Source organism: Ctenocephalides felis, unplaced genomic scaffold (genome assembly GCF_003426905.1).
Source record: "Ctenocephalides felis isolate EL2017-DRISC unplaced genomic scaffold, ASM342690v1 CF-g0.4_SCAFFOLD_01886, whole genome shotgun sequence".
Taxonomy (NCBI): domain Eukaryota; kingdom Metazoa; phylum Arthropoda; class Insecta; order Siphonaptera; family Pulicidae; genus Ctenocephalides; species Ctenocephalides felis.
This window is the reverse complement of record NW_020538040.1, coordinates 169385199-169406940: the sequence shown is the minus strand read 5'-3', so window position 1 is coordinate 169406940 and position 21742 is coordinate 169385199. Positions and strand designations below refer to the sequence as shown.

The window sequence follows — 21742 nt, the reverse complement described above, 5'->3', positions numbered from 1 at the left end:
GCCCCAAAAAACAATTCAATATGTTCTCTGGCTAGTTAGTCAAGGAGGGAGCCTGCTTTAGAGGCTTAAAAAAATATATTTTTGATAAACAAATATTTAATTAAAACGAAACTTTCAGGCTTTATTGTTATATATTTCAACATTTTTCTAAATTTTTTCATTAAAATATATGCCATAATATGCCGGGTACATACAGATCAACATACAGGCATTGTGCCGATGCACCGCGAGCAGGGAAAATTGCATGTCACAATTTCCATCCAAAACAAAAAAAAAAAAAAAAAACCAAATGCATATTTTCAGTAGTATAGATTCTAGTTGAACCTACAAAATCTAAAAAGAGTTAAAAATTCAATAAATTCTAACAACTTGGAAAAAAAATTCACTTACAATGAAAGTTAAATGAAAAGTGGGTTAATGATACGATTATACCTTTTTTGAAGGTTTTTTAGATTCAACTAGAGAGGTATTTAATCCTGAATACAATCAATTTAGACTCGTTTCGATAGGACGTTAAATTTTTCTGAGAAATCGAAAAAATGAGAAACCTAGAAATAGCGCGTAGAAGTTTCAGTCCTGCTCGTATACCTGCTCGACACTTGTCACTGTTTCTTCTGTAACTCCAAAAATAATTTGAATTTGTTTCTGAAATTTTAGGGATATTCTTGGATTTAGAAAGACATTTTTGCCAAACAATCGAAATAAAGCTTCTAAGCAGGCTCCATTCTTAACCAACATTAACTTATATATTTTCATATTAACTTATATATTCTCGTATTTTTTTCAGTTCAAAACAGCACGATCCTCTGAACTACAAAGAATCCTAGCTCTGGCACGCCAGAAAGCTGAAGAAGACGAAGAAGTTTAGTCAAAAAACTAAAAATTTAATTGAATAGATTAATAATGTTAATTCTATAAAACATCAAAAGAAAGAATTATAAAAATGCTGCTAATATTCTACGTTACAAACATTCAACTTAAAATCTGTATGTAACTTTTAGGAGTGTAATTTTTGGAACTGTGCAAATATAAAAATACCATTTTAATAATATTGAAATTTGTTTGTGAATGAAGTTCACAACTATATTTTGCACAGTTTCTATTGAAAAACAGTATAATAAAATTAATGGGTTCATTGGGATATAGTGATTATCAACTTTCAACAATGACAATTATAGCTTTATATCCATAGTATTATATAACTTTAAAATAAAAGCCTACAATGCTCATAATTCAAACGCAATGATAATTTGGTATTCAATTTATTTGATTAATAAATAATGACAAATAACTTATTAATGTATTTTGTTTTCTCTTAAAAATGTGTCGCAATGAAATGCCGTCATTTCGATGCATTTGCATTTGCGATACATTACATTGTATTTATATAGTTACGATAATTTAACGATAACGTATGAATGTTAAACACGTGCAGAGAAAGTTTTCATACACACGATCTTTCATATTATGACATAGCTTGCACTATGTAAAACTTACGCATGATTTTCACAAATTAAAGATAATTAATTCAAAATAAATATATAGAAACTGACTATTTTCAATATTCCATACTGTGAAACTATATGCTATTACTTATATTATAACTTTTCTGCAGCAATTTCAAAAAGCACATAATATTACACCACATTGAATTAGTCGAATTAATCGATACAAACCTATAACTAAAATATAAAAAATTGCGATAAAATATTTCAAATATTTTTTCAGTCCCTGAAATATTTACCTGAAGTATTTTAATTACTCATTAATACATTTCAAATTTATTTCCGCTAATTTAAAAACATTAAACTTTAGAACTTACGAGAAAAGTTTATTTACTAATAATTATGCAAATATACGTAATAATTATGTACGTAAATATTATATTTTGTATCCAAAATAAAACTAGGATATGATAATAATTTTGATCGTCAATTGGTCAAAATAAAACCAGGATACAAATAAAAAATTCTATCGTCAATTAGTCGATATATAAGGAAAAAAACAAAAAATATTAAACGTCAATTAGTTAATTAGAAAAAAAGCAAATATTGTTAATCGTCAATTAGTAAAAATAAAAAAAAAAATTGTTCGACAATTAGTCAAAAAGGAGAAAACAAAAAATAATGTTGATCGTCAATTAATCAAAATGAAAGGAGAAAACAAAAAATGATGTTAATCGTCAATTAAAAATAATTTTGATCATCAATAAGTCAAAAAAATAACAAGGATGCAAAAAATAATTTTTATCGTCAAATATTGAACTTTAAATAAAAATATGATTATCTTTCCATTTTTGAAAATCCATGCATGCGACGCTTAAAATTTGAAAATAATCACCAAAATTATTTTTTGGCGTGATGGTGTATGTATGAAAGCTTGTTTAACAAATTTTGTACATTACACATAAATACAATAATACAATATTAATAATAATCCCCAAACACATAGTCACGTTGATCAAATATATTATTTAAATAAATGCATTGCGCTATTCAGGCGAATGGCACATCTGCATTTAAATGAAAAACGTGTTAAATATTTGTTATAAAAATTTATCTAATGTGACCTTTGATTCCCACGTGTATATAATCACGTACATCACGAATTGTTTCAAGAGCATAGAAAAAACGTACAATAAGCTAGTAGAAATCTATTAAATGGTAGTCGTTAAAATTATATTAAATAGTATTAAATATTAATTTTTTTTTTTTTCATACTCTACAATCGCTGGTAGAACCACGGTTATGATCAAATCTGATCTTATGATAATATTAACTGCGAAGCCAATATTATCCTTTAATTTGGATCACAACCATGGAACTAAAAAACGATCATATCGTATGAAAGTAGTTTGAAAGTTTCTTCCATGATTCGATGGTATGATCATAAATAATGATTTTAGTGTGGTGTGCAAATGTTTTCGATTTTTTTCTGATTGATCATTTTGGCGGTGGTATTTTTGTTATGCTTACTTAAGACTAGGTGCATTTTGGTTCGTAGTTTTACGAGCGATTATACTCTTTGTTTAATTCATTAGTACGATGCTCAAGTGAAAAATGATATATATATATATATATATATATATATATATGTATATGAATATAAAGTATGATATAATCTAATAAATAAATATATGAACTGTACTAAGCAACAATAAATCTTATATATCAAAACAAAATAACAAGGGCGCGCAGTAGGGTCGATGACAAATATTTTTGAAAATAATAAATAAATTAAATACTATATCGTAATATCTTTCCAACACAAATCAATATTTTTCAAAAATATCTCAAGATTAATATATATCAATCAAGAATACTGTCAAAATAATGTTATCTGCGTGTGCACAGAAAGCTAAAACTGATTCTAAATCAGCAAATATAAAAACAATATACCCAAAACTCTGAAAATAACAAACAACTTCATGACTAGTTTTGTAAACTGTTACAACAATATATCATCTTTGGATAAAATCATAAAGCTTTATAGGTTGTAAAGATTTGAACTCAATTTTTGGCATCTACTTTTTACAATGTGTACCTGAGAATTTTATTCCCGCCGCGACATCACACCGACCCTTTGTTTGTGTCTCAGTGATACATAAAATGCAATTAACGAAGTGATTCTGATACGCGCAACAGTAACAAAAAAAAACTATGTTAAATTATTAACTTGATTTTCATAAAATGAAGTTTCTTAGTTTTATAATAAACATCGTTTTAAAATTCATCTGTAATACCTCTATTAAAAGTCGGATCTTCAAAATGCCAAAACATAATTTTCTTCTTTACCTCTGTTACGCGTAATGGAATGCCAAATTCCGAAACACATTGATTTTAAATTCGTTTCTTCCTTAATTATGAGTTTTCTATCGAATTGCAAATAAGTAATATGTGTGATGTTGTCCTATTCGTGTTTGTGAGTGTATATGTAGTGTGATGTTGTAAGTATATATTATAACTAATTGCACTCTGTTCTGGTTTTACCAGAAACCGGAAGACTTTCCACCAGGCGGGTTCTTGACGCGAATACAAGAGCGTCTGTCACCACCATCCAACTCTTCTGCAATTATTCAATGAGATTTTTTTAAATAAAAATAATACTCTCCATGCGATAAACACAATGGTAACGGAATGGGAATTGTGATTTGTAAGCAAAGTGAGTACAAACTGTCCACTTCGTAAAAAACTTTCAACATGCGCCATGTAACCACTAATAAATCAATTACTTCATTGAGTCTATCAATCAACCATGAAAAATTATTGCACACAGAAAAGCTAATACGGTAATAAGCACTAAGAGTCCAGTCATTATAGTAAGTTCACTTCGGAATTCGAGATACCCAGCTGTAATAGTAAGTCTGTAAATACTTGTATATTGATACCCTAAAGTTGTTTCAAAACCTACATATGGTATTAACACCCTACCATATGTAGGTTTTAAGACAACTTTAGGGTTTCAATATACAAGTATATACAGACTTACAGTTGAGTAAGTCTGTAAGAATCTCGAATTCAGAGATTCTTAGCTAATTTAAGCTTAAATGACTGAACTACTAAATATTCCACAACCACACAACTAAATGATAAATGAAAAAATGACGTAACTTACAGAGAGATTTACATTGTTTAGTATTCCTTTCGCAAAAAATTAATACAATCACACACACTTTTTGCTATAAATAGATATGCAAATTAATGAAAAAATCATCGATTAATCAAAGCCAAAATTCAAAATTCGAAATTAATCAAAGCCAATCGCCAAAAATTTCAACGCACAACTAAAAAATATTGAACCGAAATATTTTTTATAAAATCAGTGTCACAAAAAATTACAAATATTCGACTATAAAAATATTTAACAAAAATACATTTTATGGAGTTAGCGTCACAAAAAATATTCAACGCAAATAATTTTTATGAAATTAGTGCCATCAAAAATTACAACTACCAACTATAAAAATAATCAACCCAAATGCAATTTTATGAAATTAGTGTCACCGAAAATTATAACGTCTAACTATAAAAATATTCACCTAATTTTTTTATTAAATTGATTTCATCGAAAATTACAACTACAAACTATAAAAATATGCGATTCAAGTACATTTTATGAACTTAGATTCACCCAAATAATTTTTATGAAATTAGTGCCACCAAAAATTACAACGACCAACTATGAAAATATTCAACCCAAATGCTATTTTAAGGAATTAGGTCACCAAAAATTACAACGTGTAAATAACTTTTATGAAATTGATATCGCCGAAAATTAAAACGTCTAACTATAAAAATATTTACCTATTTTTTTATAACATTGATATCATCGAAAATTACAACGGCAATTATAAAAATATTGAACCCCATTATTTTGTATGGAATTAATGCCACCAAACGTTACAACGACCAACTATAAAAATATTCAACCCAAATGCAATTTTATGAAATTAGTGTCACCGAAAATTACAACGCCCAACAAAAAAATATTTAACACAAATAATTTTGTTGATATTAGTGTCACCAAAAAGTACAACTTTCAAACAAAAATATTCAACCCAAATAATTTTTATGAAATAAGTGCCACCGAAAATAATTAACCAACAAAAAAATATTCAGGGACATGTAATTCCATTGAAATTGCTGTCACCGAAAATTATAACGCCCAACTAAAAAATATTCATCTCAAATACATTTTATGAAATTAGTGTCAGAATATTATAACGCTCAACTAAAAAATATCATTTTATGAAATTAGTGTCACCGAATATTATCATTAGACATCGTCTAACTACAAAAATATTTATCCAAATAATTTTTATATAATTGATGTCGTCGAAAATTACAACGAAAACTAAACAATATTCCACCAAAATAATTTTCATGAAGTTAGTGTCACTAAAAATTAAAATGTCCAAATATAAAAACATTCTATCCAAATAATTTTGATGAGATTAGTATTACCAAAAATAACGACAAACGATAATAACATTCCACCTTATTAATTATGAAGTTAGTGTCGCAAAAAATGACAACGCCAAATAAAAAGTGCTCAAGCTAAATAAAATGATAAAATTAGCGTGATTAGAGTTAGTTGCACGAATAAAGAAATATAAAAAAGCGAATGAATGATCTTCTTGACGAATTGTTAATATAACTCTGCATGCCAATACTACAACAAAACATTCCAAAAGCAAAACATCAGTAAATTACCGCTGATAGAGAAAGTGGAATCCTGTAAATTACGCTGTCCTTCCTGACGGGGAGCTTTGCCGGTACTACTCACCGTACTGTCGGCTAAACTCGGTGCAAAGGATAAAGCCGGACTTAATGCGTATGGGGATCTACGGAGTAAATCGTTTTTACAATTGTAAAAAAAACAATGTTCAGCAGTAAAACAACCTATAGTTATGTAAGGAGCTTATTTGTAAATAATTTGTAATTTAGCCACCTACAACATATTTCAATTTCAATACAATCTTCATGTTCATACTATTTTCCTCATATAAATCCTATTCTTTTTTCTATTCTATATCCTATCCTATTCTATGTACTCTTCAACGTAACTTCATTCTTCTTTTTTCTTCTTTATTATCCTATCATTGTATCTTCTATCTCCTTACGTCTTCATTACTTCCTTCATTACTTCTATTCAATTCAATTTTGATTCTCAAATGTTTTGAACACGATTGAACTATTTTTAATACTATTTCAAACTATTTTTAACATTATTTCAAACTATTATTCTGTGGCGATATCAAGCAGGCTGGTTTTGATTTGTAAAAAACAATCGGACATGTCATGTATATTTTTGATATCGAAATATTTTTATAGTTAATAAATTTATATTTTTTTATTGTTGGGAGTTTCTAATTTAATATATTATAATAATCATTACTACTCCCACATTGGTGACTCACGACGATGGAGATGAAGATAAAGGAGTTTTATTTTTCGAAGATTTAAGAAAAATTGATTTTGACGCAGCACCATAATCACTGGTCTTCAGTGACGACCTATAAGGTATGTCCAGTCCAATCCATCATAGTTAACGCACTTACTATCTGGATCAGACTTCCGAGGTTACTCATTTGGTATACCCAGACCTCAGTGTCTATTGCTGACAGAAAAAATAATTTGGAGCCTGAACTTTTCATTGGAATGCAATTCAACCTCTCTTTCTCTGTTAACTCAACAAATCGTCTTATAATGCTACCTCCCATTATCGGTGACAACGACAAATCAAAACAAAATTTGACATAATTTATTGGATTCCACAATTCTGGACTCTTATGTCAAAGAAACCAATGATCCTGATTTGGATAAAGAGCCAACTTCTTTCTCTGATCGGAACTCATCAGATACGAATGCAACGCTTGCAGAAATGGAAACTGTACCCATAAATTATGCATTCTAAACATTAAGTTATTCTGATATAACTAATACCCATTAGATCGAGAACATTATGCAGAATATGGAGTTGATGGCAGGTCAAATCACCACATACGGTGGATCTGCTGACGAAACATGGAAATTTGTAATTGACCAGTATTACAACACTGGTCTGCTATAATCTGCTTTCCCACCACATTTTTATAACGTGTTTCCCTGTATTTTTTTTTAAACTGTGAGATCAACACTGGGCAGGGAGTGTGTGGCGATATCAAGCAGGCTGGTTTTGATATGTAAAAAACAATCGGACATGTCATGTATATTTTTGATATCGAAATATTTTTATAGTTAATAAATTTATATTTTTTTTATTGTTGGGAGTTTCTAATTTAATATATTATAATAATCATTACTACTCCCACAATTCTATGTATGTATTACTCTATTCTTTTCTATTACTAACTATTCTATCCTATTCTATGTACTCTTCAACGTAACTTGATTCTTCTTTTTTCTTCTTTATTATCTATCATTGTATCTTCTATCTTCTTACGTCTTCATTACTTCTATTCTTACTTCCATTACTTCCTTCATTACTTCTATTCAATTCAATTTTTATTCTCAAATCTTTTGTACACGATTGAACTATTTTTAATACTATTTCAAACTATTTTTAACATTATTTCCAACTATTTTCTATGTATATATTATTCTATTCTTTTCTATTTCTAACTATTCTATCCTATTCTATGTATTCTTCAACGTAACTTCATTCTTCTTTTTTCTTCTTTATCATCTATCATTGTATCTTCTATCTTCTTACGTCTTCAATACTTCTATTCTTACTTCCATTACTTCCTTCCTTACTTCTATTCAATTTTTATTCTCTAATATTTTATTCACGATTGAACTATTTTTAATACTATTTCAAACTATTTTTAACTTTAATTTAAACTATTTTTTTAACAATATTTTTTGTCGAGGATTCGAACTCCGAACCTCCTGCGTGTGAGTCGGAAACGCTACTCATGAGCTAATTCCGCCACAATACATGATTTATAATTTCGCAAAGAAATTAAGCAGAATTTAATTTTGGCCAATTCTCGGATAAAATAAATAATAGTATAAGTTGGTAGTCAAGAAGAGTCATTTTATGTCTTTGCTGCTCGATCAGGCGTTTCACACATAAAACCTAACCTCCAAAAGGCACAAACTTCATCTTATTAACTTTGGTTAGACTTCACGTATGTGTTATCAAAGTGACAACAGATAGTTGCACTTATGATAAAATTGTTATTTCGCATTTGTGCCTCTTGGAAGCTAGGTTTTAGAAATTGATTTACAATTAGAGTAAAACGCTTGACCGCATAGGATAAACATAGCTATTTGACAATAACCCGTAGCATAATATTTCTATTTTATCTGAGAATTGGCCCTATATTTCTAATATCTTTACCAAGACTTGTTTAATGCGTGAGGTTCTTGTAGCCTTTCAGACAATATATGTAATATCTATTCCGCTATAAAATCATTTTAGAGAACATATATCAAGAACGCAGTAATAATATTTTAACTTCAAGCACAAGCTTTTAGGAAAATGAATTAAACACTTAACAAATACAATATAATAAAGAGCAAAAGAAACTGTCCATGATATAAATATTGTTCATGAAGTGTTTTAAATAGTTCCTTTTATTTCATCGATAAATTAATTAATAAAAGCATAATGAACCAAACGAAATCTACTAACCTTGCATAGGCAGGAGCTCCAGCTGGTGGTAGTGGTTCATGGTGTCCGTTGCTCGGTGGCACATCTATCTGCAACTGTTGTGTCATATCATTTACGGCTGCTATGGATCCTTGTGGTGTCTCATAGACAAATGGTGCATGACATGGTGTCTCTACAAAAGTTCCATGGCCTTCCACAACTTTCAGGTCGCCTTCGTCGACACAAACACGACCGTTCACAATAACGTATTCTGGAACACCGTGACATTCCATACCCTGTGAATAGATAGATAATGATAAATGAGAAATATTTTTGCATTAAAAAAGATAGACTATGCCAGATTATTAGTTATTCTGCCTTCTATACTGACCTCGAAAATATTATAATCCACCGCCTGATGATGTGTCTTGGCTGAAATAACACGCGTCTTAGTGGGATTAAGAATGAGGATATCAGCATCAGATCCTTCGGCGATACAGCCTTTACGTGGATATAAATTGAAAATACGAGCTGCATTAGTGCTGGTCACGGCAACATATCTCTGTGGATCCATCAAACCAGCGTGCACACCACGTTCCCAAATCACAGACATTCTATCTTCGACACCGTTCACACCATTTGGAATTTTGGTGAAGTCCTTAGCTCCAAGAGCTTTCTGGGACTCATTGAAGGTGCAATTGTCTGAACCAGTGACTTGCAAATCATCTCTATATTGTCATAACACAATAATAAAAATAAATAAATTACAAAAATATATGAATCAAATTAGGCTAAGGCAAGTCTTGTAAACGTATAAAAATAAATTTTCTATACAAATAGTATTTTTTTAAACTTTAATATCTAATTGTTTAAATAACTAAAATCAATTCATATTTAATACTTCAACCCCCAAAATATCAATAGCATAAGAAAACGTTTCGTCAGAAACCTTTTTCTTCAGCAAAGCCTTGCTATGATTTAGACATGAAATTAGCTGATATAAACTAACAATAAAACAAATGTAAGTATTTCAAACAATTTAAATTCCTACACCTGCATTTATAAATATACCAATAATTAAGCGTTCGTCATTCGAGTTTTCTGAGTCATTGATATTTTGTACAACGATTGTTTATACAAATGTTATTAGTCGGTAAATATTTTAAAACATATGATTCACACAGTATACGAAGTAACAATAATTTTTGTTATATAAATAAGAGGGAAGTAAAAATGTATAGTGAAATTATTATATAATAAATCAGTCACCATAATTTCTATTGATAAAAATTATTTTTCATGAAATCCATTTTCCAGGCTGTTAGTGTAATTTGTTAGATAGATTATAAATTCTGCACGGCAAACAGTGTAGTATATTATTATACAGTGCAAAGTATTAAGAGCAGCAATAGAATGTGATAGCTTCATAAATATTGAATTATACATTACATTTGCACATTAGCAAAACTTTACATATATTGAGTTTCCAACAGAAAATTTATATAATAATTTATATACGACTAGAATATTTGAATAAAAACAGTATGTATCGGTCAGGTAAATTATTGCCGAGATCATTTAAAAGTCTACTTGTAAAAATAAGCAGTCTGATAATCTTTCGTTCTTTGATAATACACCAAATAGTCCAGTCATTTGGTCGTTTTGCCGGTACAGTACTCCGGGAATTCTGAAAATTGGTAATCTTATAGATTTCGAGGTACTCTTTACGAAAATAAACTTTGCCACCTCAAATTTGAACGGGAAGTTGCCACCATATTGAAAAAATGGCGTCAAAAAACAGCTTTTTTAAAATATCTCCTTTCTGGCTCATTCTACAATAAAAGTATCTATGTACGAATTAAACTAGAGAAAATTTCCTACAATTCTTTAGAAAACCGTTTTTTTTTTTGTAAAAATGATAGTTTGGGAGTACGGCCGCCTCAAAGTCTTTGCTGCTCTCGCCGTAGTATCAAATCTCTCCATATATGACAGCACTTTGAACTTGACCACATTCCTTCTAATAAAAATATATTTTTAATTTAAATTAAGCGAATAAGATCTAGAAATAAAATAAATCAAATATTTTTCTGTTTTTTTGCTGATTTTTTAACACTTCAAGCTACTTACTTATAGCTACTTTGCCATTGAAGTGTAAAAAATCAGCAAAAAAACGAAAAATATTTGAATTATTTTATTTCTAGATCTTATTCGCTTAAAATATTAATTATTAGAGAGAATGTGATCAAGTTCGAAGTGCTGTCATATATGGAGAGATTTGATACTACGGCGAGAGCAGCAAAGACTTTGAGGCGGCCGTACTCTCAAACTATCAATTTTATAGAAAAACGGTTTTCTAAGGAATTGTAGGAAATTTTATCTAGTTTAATTCGTACATAAATACTTTTATTGTAGAATCAGCCAGAAAAAAGATATTTTAAAAAAGCTGTTGTTTGACGCCTTTTTTCCAATATGGCCGCAACTTGCCGTTCAAATTTGAGGTGGCAAAGTTGATTTTCGTAAAGAGCACCTCGAAATCTATAAGATTGCCAATTTTCAGAATTCCCGGAGTACTGTACCGGCAACATCCTTTTTTTGCACCAAATGACTGGACTAAAATGAGAAATGCTGAAAATAAAGTGATTTTTCAAATTTCCGACTCTACGTTGACTTACGAGGCCAGCATCTTTATTAAGCCTGTGGCGGTACGTTCATCGCGCGGCATTGGTGGGCTGGTGGCATCGCGTAACAGGTTCGAGTTGGACCTGGACGCAGGACTTCGTAGGGCGCAGGCAACTACTTCGCCGTAGAGCGCGCACTCGGAACGTATGGCGTCCCGTCTCTTGGCGGCGACCACCTCACTGGCCGCACGGCTCATCACGTGCAGCACGTAGAGCGGCGATTTCACCTGATTCACGCGGTTTATCGGGTTTTTTATAAACATTTAATAAAACTTATCATAAACCGCTGTATTAGAATTCAATTTTGAACTATTCCCATACTTTGATAATATAAAACCTATCGTCTACTATATTAAAATACTGGTATCACATTTAAAATTTAACCAGTTAATTTGTTAAAAAATATTGTAAGTCTATCTAAGTATGTTTATTAACATTTTACAAACTGCTTCAAAAGATATTAATTGATTACAACTGTCAAACGATATTAATTACATTAAATTAGATTTCAATTAATTTGACACCCTCGTTTCTCAACCTTCAGATCATTTACTACTGCTACAGAACTAATAAAATTTGTCGATTATTCTAGACTCCTTAAAGTATATATTTTTATATAAAAAACAGGTAAAACTGTGCCAATGTTTTGAAATGCACATCATAAATTTAATTAGTTTTTGAGCCTGCTGCCACCATTCAATTTTTTCTAATATTAGTTAGCCCTTGAACAGGAAAATGTATAGAATTATATTCTCATTAGAATGATCGTATCAGTAAGCAATATGAAAAATTTCCTCACGCAAAAGATCAATTATTACAAATATTTTCAAACTATCACTTTCCTCACATAAACTTCACACCATAAAAGCAAACACGCGAACTAGAAAACTTATAATACTGAATAAGGAAACTACGTATAAACTACATCAAATGCTATATACAATACAGACCGCAATAAGTAGCATGCAAAATAAAAAAACATTGTTCATCATACTGACTAACATGTAATACGAAATAGCTTGAAAAGCAAATTAATTAAAAAGCTCCATTCCTTTATTATTTTCAGTTATTTTCGTAAGTCATACGAAATAATTCTTCGTTCGTGTTAGAATTATTTGTTATTCGAACTTCACATATACTTAAAGTTAACTTTGAACCAAAAAAAAAACAAATGTCACTTAGCCCCTCGTTAGTATGATGTAGGGACAACAACAATGTAGTACTAATTATACATCTAAAAATTATTGAACTCCAAAAATCAATGATTCATTATAATTATTATAAATAAAAATGGAAAACTAAATGACTTGAGCAAAAAGAATTGTGATTGTGTTTTCCATCAAATCCAAATATAAAAAAATAGTTCTAACAAATTGTACAATCTTGCAAGAATTTACAAGAATTGTGATTGTGTTTTCCATCAAATCAAAATATAAAAAAATAGTTCTAACAAATTGTACAATCTTGCAAAGGGTGATATTATGCAGTGAATAATATAATAAATATTAGATTTTGGTTAAAGTTATTAGATGTTGAAATTAATGTGCTCTTCATACAAATTGAGAAGTCAATAGCAAAATACACATGTCTTTAGTTACTCACTGCGCCAGCAGGGACATCAGAAAAGCTGGCGTTGCTGGATCCGGTCGGAGGGGTGGACTGAGCACGTGCGCGGCTGCATGCCGCCAACACGTGTCCTGGTATGCTCGCCCGTCGCATGCGAGAGCGCAGGCTAATGTCTCACCGTAAACAGCAGCTCCTGGACGACCACGGGCACGGGCCACCTCCAGGCCTGCAGACTTGCTCATCACATGCACTACGTACAGCGGACAGCGATTCTGTACGAGGTGACGCGTGCGTGCGCGACCGAAGTCAATGTACGATCAATGTGCAATTTAAATAGACCGTGGAAATAGGTGGTTTGTCAGGCTAGACTATTTAACATACAGATGACGTTTTGAATAGACTTTGTATAAAACGCTTCTTCAAAAGCGGAGAAGCACTTTACCCTCCTTTATTAACAAGTCTATTTTTTTAGAACAAATCTCTTAAACTCATCTCCATGACAAACTAAATAAAAAGCTAACATCATCTGTAAGTTTATAAATAAGACTATGAATTCAACACTTTCGCTACGGATGTCGTGCCTAGACGACAGCCACATGACGTGCTAGGTGTGCGGATGTCGTCCATGAACGACATGTTGTGTTTGCCTTTACTTCAAGATTTATCACTATGACAAACTATTGAAAATTCTATTTTAGTATTATATTATAATTTTATAATTTATTATTATAATTTCTAGTTCATTAAAAGCGTAATTCTGAATTTTTTAACACATTTTTGTTGATAATGATAGAAATATCTTAAGAGGGGCGATACATGTAATCGCCTTAATTTTTACCATTTTTTGAGGACTTTTTAAACTGTAAAGGAATGACTGAATCTTTTTGAACTTTTTTAGGGTTATTTATTATATATTAAAATACACAAAAAAATTTTTTTTTAATTTTTTTTTTAAATGGCTGCCGTAAAAATAAATCTGCCAAGACCCTCTCGGAAAACGCCATCAATTTGCAGGCGTTCTCACTTTTCGTACCGTGATTTGAAATCAAAAAAATTAGTTTGTACGTGTTCATAAAACATATATCTTCTAGTTAAACCAAAAAAAAATTAAAAAAGTCACAAAATCGTAAATTGGCACACCTCAGAAAAAAAAGTTCGATTTTTCACCTTTTTTTCAATGGTTTTTTTTGGTAAAAGGGTTAATTTTTGAAAATTTTTTTGGAATGTTTGAGGTTTAACTAGAAGCTATTACTGTAAAGTAGATGTGTGCAAAATTTCATTGGAATCGGTTGAGAACTTTTTGAGTTATCCCGCCCGCAAATTTCAAAAATGTCGTTTTGAGAAAAACGCGTTTAAAGTTTTGACACAGAAACAGATAAGAGTACAATAGCACTCAAGCGTCGAGTTGAGGCGTGGCACTTAAATGAGTTTTTATTGTATAAATAATGATAATTTTGTTTTGAATATTTACAGGCATATTTTTGAGATGTTATTGTAACGATTTATGAAAAAAAAATCGATTTTTTTTCTTGTTACATGTATCGCCCCCCTTAAAATATATCGTTTTGTCTGTCCGTTCAGTAGTGCAACTGAGGCACGCTGTTCCCGTACAGCAGCGACATTCCTTGCAGAAAACACTGCCGTAGCGAAAGAATTGCTATATCGTACTGATTTTACTTAACACGTTAATCGCCACGATCACATCAAAAAAATTTTCACATCGGCCATAGTAACTTTAATCGATAATTAAATTAAACGTACTGCTTAGACTGCGAACAACAGCCCTTTTTTCACAGAATGTTTTGGATAGCATAATGAAAAAATATAGTTAATTATATTATTAAAATGTATTTTTTTAACTGAAACATTATATAACTATAGGTTTATTTTGTAATATGCCAAGACATTTTTAAGTTCTGTTACTTAGAAGCCAGGCTGTCGAACCATACTGCAAATGTATCGTTAACGTTGGACATCTGTGATTGATGTGACTTTCTACCAAATCGCGTATGTCAGACACATATGACTGACATGGCAATTAACGTGTTAATCATTCATTTGCTATACAGAACATGCAAAGTGGCACACTTTTGACGGGTAGCAGTATAAACAGATAACAAAAAGAAAAATAAGTTGGTATCAAAAATTATTATTGATTTTCAAAATTTTTCGTATAAATAATAAAATCAGAGTGTCGATATTGTATCAGCAGTTCGCTAAGCGGAAACTACTAACTAAATAATAAAACTTTTAGTATCAGAATAATCCACGCGTCTAATACATTATAGTCAACGACAGCTTGACGTTAAGCAATGATATAATTTAACCTTAATTATCAATTGTACCAGTTACCATTATCAATTTACAACATCTATTTGTAGCTACTCATTTTCCTTCTTGATGATGTATGCAACTCTACATGCTAGTAAAACAATGCTTTAATAATTTTCATTATTGGCTTAAATTATGTTTAGTGCTTTGATCTAAGCACGCACTCAATGTATTTTTAGCAATTACCAGTTTCATTTCATACAGTTACATCTTTAAAAATAGCGTAAGATCTGGTAAATACACTGGACTAAAAATAAGCGACGTAGAAATCCTAAATTAGTATCACCAATTGAATATTCATTTGATAAATACTCTTCTTGAACATAATGCGAGTAATGAAAAAGAAATTAAATGAAAGCAAATGGTATTATTTCAACCTGTCTATTTCAATCTATGTTGAGAATATAAAGCGTTAACTATTTAAATTCCATTATAAGCAAATATACAACAAAAATATTTTGTTGCCCTCTTATTACAAACTGCTGGCAAACATTTATTGAGCAATTAATAGCTTGAATTATACCATGTAGAAGCATTGCTTATATATCAAAATAAAATGAAATTATTTATAAATGAATTTTCAGAACCGATTTGTAATATTGTCGAGATAAACATTCCATTATTCCCAAAGGATATCATGCGTTGTTATGGAAAATGTAAGCCGCAATGTTTACTGCTATTTTTCTCAAACCAACATCGAGATATCGTTCTCAGTTATTAAAACAAAACTACAACAAACTATTATTTTATATAAACATAAACTAGAGTATATCGCTTATTTACATAGAGAACTATTCGTTATCTGAATAAACGTGAGAAACGACCGCGATTTACATAAACAAAGCTTTTGTTTCGGTAAAAATATCGATGCTTTCGAAAATGCAGTGTCAGCATTCCGAGACTGAAGAACAAGTTAACGTAACGGTACATGGTAATCTATTTCTTTTTCTCTACAAAAAACAATTGCTGTCAACAAACCAAGGGAACTCATATAACGCTGATTGACAGGAAACTTTTGTTATTCCATAAGATTGTTCCAAAATTGTTGTACCTTGAAAACACGATAGAAATTTTGGACCATTATCAAAACTGCCCATCTACTAACAAACAAACATTATAGAACGATAATGAAATATTTTAATTAAATTTCGAAGTACTATGTAATTATTCAGGTTTTTCAAGGTTATCTCTACATATTAGGACTCGCACGTGGCTTTCTGCCACTATAAATAAATTGTACGTAAAAATAAAATGCATTGAACGTCACTGCTATGCATTAGTAGTGCATTACATATATAATCGACTGACACTGACATTGACGTCATTCGTTGTCACTACATAGAAAGTAATAGTCGTACAACAACAATATTTAAACAAAAAATGTAAAATTTTGTTTACAAAATAAAATAAAAACGTAACTAATAGGACATATCGTTGTTCAATCTCAGATAGCCTCGTACATGCTAAGAAATTATGCTTTTTTGAAAATTTTGACGATGCTCTATTATCAAATAATAAAAAAACAACTAATCATCATAGTTATGATCTATGTAAAACTCCAGTAAAAAAAAATACAATATTAGGATTTAGAACTCTATAAATATTATTTTAGACTATATATAATAAAAAAATGTACACCAATTGCTTCAAACAATAAAACATGAATTATGCACACAGAAAACAGATAACATTGAAAGGGCAATCCTTTAAATTTCAGAAATTTCCAAAGTGATTCATATGAGACCACCACATGGCAACTTGAAAATGCGGGTCCACGGTAGTGGATTCCAACATAATATGCTAATATCTATTTACTTAAAGACATATACAATATTTATAAATAAACCTAGAAAGTAAAAAAATGCGCATTTTTATAAAAATGAACTAGTTGTAGTATGCAGATTATTGACATTCGACTTGTGGTTTCTGAAATTTAGGGTCTTGAACAACTGGAAATATCTAGCTACCACAAGTCGAATGCCTACATTCTACAATTAGCACATTTTTATAAAAATGCGCATTTGTTTACTTTCTAGGTTCATTATAAATATTGTATATGGCTTTCTATTAAGTAAATAGATATTAGCATATTATGTTTTTTTTTTTTTTTTTTTTTTTTTTATTTTTATATAATTATAATTATTTCTTAAATATCTACATTATAATTTACAAAATTTTGTACATAAATGAATTATTCTTATTTTTATTTCTTATTATGTAGTCTTTCCGCTTCTCTCTTAAATTCCTTTCGATTAATGTTAATTCTTCAATTCCATTGTATATATTATTTAGAACACCAGATAATAGCCATATTATGATATTGTTTTCTTCTTCTGGTCTTTTCATAATGTCGAATTTTATTAATTTATAATCTTTCTCATTTAGATTAATTTTTAATAATTTCAGTCTATGCTTCATCCAATTCCATATCGTTTTATTTTCACCGCACTCTGTTAAGAAATGTATTGCATTTTCTTCTTTATTACATTTTGTACAATTAGCAGTATCAGCCATTTTCATTTTAAACAGCTTCATTTTCATGGCTATGCATTCATTGACTATCATATAGTTCGTGGTTCTCCAGTCAGAAGGAATATTTTTGTTTTTTAAATTCTTCCAAATATTATTCCAGTTCAAATTCGGGGTTTTCTCCATTATTCTTGGAGTATAATCATTAGTTAGTTTTATATATATTTCTTTTGTTGTAGTATTTTCTAGATTCCATTGATATTTTTCATTTATAATTACCCATTCTTTTTTAATAGATTTCGGAAAATGTTTATTATTGATCCAAAGTTCTAAAAATCCTGTGTTGATTTCCTTTGTTATGATCTGTTTTATCATATTTTTAAAGAGTAATGCTTTACATTTTCAGCAGTTGATATTAAATTTAGACCTCCTTGGTTTTCTTTCAATTTTAATTGATTTCTATTAATTCTTATTCTATAACCATTCCAGATATAGTAACCTATTATAGTTTCAATTTTTTGTGAAAATACTTTATGCATTGGTAATACTTGCGCTAAATACCATAATTTTGCTAAGGCAAATTGATTTATATGCCAGATTTTTTGAATTATATTTAGTCGTCTTGATAAATCTGTATTTAATGTCACTCTTATATTATTAATTAATTTATTCCAGTTCTCATTAATCATTTCCTCTAAATTTTTTGATATAATCATTCCCAAATATTTAATTTTTGGGGTTTCTGGTATGTTGCTTTCTGAATCCCTTGCCCATCTCATACCTAGCGATAGAAATGTGGATTTTTGTTCATTTATTTCTGCTCCTGAACTTTTACAATAAGATTTAATGATTTCTAAGGATTTTCTTTCTTCACTATTTGATTTAACTATTAAAGTAACATCATCAGCATATGCAAGTATCTTAACATTTTTAGTTATTATATTTGACCTTCTAATTTTTTTTCCAATTCTTCAAGTAAAGGATCTAAACCAATAACAAATAGTATCATTGACAAAGGACATCCCTGTCTGACGGATCTTTCAATTTTTATATATTCAGATAGATTCCCATTTATTTGTAGTCGTGAATTTGCGTTTTTATTAAGATTCATTATTACTTTGGTTATTTTGTCAGGAATTGATATTTTTCTTAATACATGCAGCAATAATCATGTGACATCATGTCAAAGGCTTTCTTAAAATCTATGTTTATCAAAGATGCTTTTTCATTATGTTTTATATTATAGTATGCCACCAAGTTTCTAACAGTTATTAAATTATCAACAATATTTCTTTTATCCATACAGCATGATTGCCCCTGGTTAATGATATTTTGAACAGCCATTTTTATTCTATTTGAAATAATTTTTGAAAATAATTTCATATCACAGTTTAAAAGCGTAATTGGTCTATAATCGTCCGTATATTTTGGATCCTTTTTTTTCGAAATTAATATTATTATTCCTTCATTAAGTTTTTTATTTATCTTTTCCGGTTCGTTTAAAAATTCGTTAAATATTTTAACTAAAAAGGGTGTTAAAATGTCTTCATATTTTTGATAAAATTCATACGGAATGCCATCTATTCCAGGTGTCCTATTTTTACTGCTTGTCTTAATCGCTTCCCTCACTTCTTCCTCCGAAATTTCTTTTCTTAGTTGTTCATTAGAAAGAATGCTTATGTTTTTATTATATTTCCTTAGTATGAGATCCATTTCCTTATAATTATCGGTTTTCTTTGTAGAAATTTTTGTATGATCTTTCCATTTCTACAATTATTTCTTTTGAATTTTTTAAACAAATATTTTCGTTATTAAATAACGATTTAATGAATTTGTTTTCTCCATTGATTTTTTCCTTTGCAATTTGATATGTAGTAATGCGCTCTTCTTCTGTAATTGTTTGGGTCCTTGATCTTATTTTAATTCCTTCGTTACGAGTATCATATAATTTTCTAATTGTGGCTTTGTTCTTTAATTATTTCCCACATTTCACCATTATTATTGTGTTTTTCAACTGCCTCCTTCAATACCTTTTCAAAAAATTTATTGTATTATTGAAATCTATTGCATTTTGTCTGGATAAATTTTTTGCAAAGTATTTTAATTTGGTTTTAGTTTATTTTGCCACCAATCAATTACATTCGTACGTGATGAAATTTAACAATTTTCTCCCATTCTTGTCTAAATAAATTATCAAATTCTTCGGATTTAAGTATTTTTGTGTTCATTTTCCAGTAACTTTTTCCAAAAAATGGCACTGATGTCACAACTTTCAATTTTAGAACTACCGCATTATGGTCTGAAAAGGCTACTGGAATTACTTTGCAATCAACTATTCTATTTTTATTAAAGTGTCAGTATAAAATCTATCTAATCTTGAAGCTGAATCACCCCTAATAAATGTAAACCCATTATCTTTCTTATTTAAATACTCCCACGCATCTTTTAATTTTAATTGGTTTAACAATCTTTTTAGTGCTGCACTATAATTTGTTCTTCCTTTTTGGTCCTTGGCATTTAATACACAATTAAAATCGCCTGCGATCATGATATTAGATTTGTTTGTTCCTATTATACTGGCTATATCTTCTTCAAATAATTTCTCCCTTTGTGGACGCTGACCATTACCGGCATGGGCATATATATTTAATAAATTTAAATCATCTATGTTAGCACCTATTATTCTAGAATTTTCATGGAGGATTACATTTTTTATTTCAATTCCTGGTCTTGTTAATATGGCAGTACCTCTTTGATTTTCATTAATGTTTACTATACCTTCATATGGTTTAAAAAATCTAAATCGTTTTCATTTATTTCTTGTAACAATATTATATCTAAGTCATTATCTGTTATAAATTTTTTCAGTAATATTTTAGTCGTTAAACTTCTAATACCATTTATATTTATTGTGGCAATATTTCTGATTTTATAATTATTCATCAATATGTGTTCTTAAAAAGGAATTTAAGGAAAAATTTAAATTATATAGTTTTTAATTTTGTTATTTCTTTATTTATTTCAGGATTAGGTGTTTCACCATATTCTTTTCCATATTCTAGTGATCTTTCTTCTTCTGACATATCTATATCTGAATCTTGTAGAATACAATTCATTGAAGAAATTGGTGTATTTATATCCATGTTTTCAATTATATCCTTCATTACTTCCTCTGTATTTGGGGTTGTTATTTTAATTTTTTATTACTGATAGGCGTTTTTTCTGTTTCATTTATGCTTTGTTTTCCTTTTTCTTCTTTTTGTTTGTTTTTTATATTCAGTCATATAATTAGAACTTTCTTGTTTTTTATAATTATTATTTTTTCTTCTTTTTTATTATTTATTTCTTCTTCATTTTTTCTAATTTGATCATTTTTTTCCTTTTGGGTAACAACAATTTTATCTATTATGTTTTCTTCATTATTATTCACTATTGGTTTATTTTCCCTAAATCTTTTAATCTTTCTCCTATTTTTGAGTTCATTGTACATTCTTTTTCACGTGGCTTGTTTCTCCACATTTAAAACATTTCCTGGTTGTCCTCTAATTATTATTGTTGTGTTTTTTCCATTCACTTTAATCATGTTTGGAATTTTCTTT

At 29.4% G+C, this 21742-nt stretch overlaps 1 protein-coding gene across 1 annotated transcript; it reads right to left on the bottom strand.

Moving 5' to 3' along the window:
• Window positions 1–3108: 3108 nt before the first annotated feature.
• On the bottom strand, window positions 3109–13613 carry LOC113377055 (dihydropyrimidinase-like). Its single transcript, XM_026617233.1, has 6 exons — window positions 13380–13613; window positions 11772–12004; window positions 9491–9827; window positions 9142–9395; window positions 6213–6343; window positions 3109–4065 (listed from the first exon to the last, which is right to left on the bottom strand). Exons 1-6 carry the CDS (start codon window positions 13494–13496, stop codon window positions 3986–3988), a joined length of 1152 nt encoding a protein of 383 aa, XP_026473018.1. The 5' UTR covers window positions 13497–13613; the 3' UTR covers window positions 3109–3985.
• Window positions 13614–21742: the final 8129 nt, after the last annotated feature.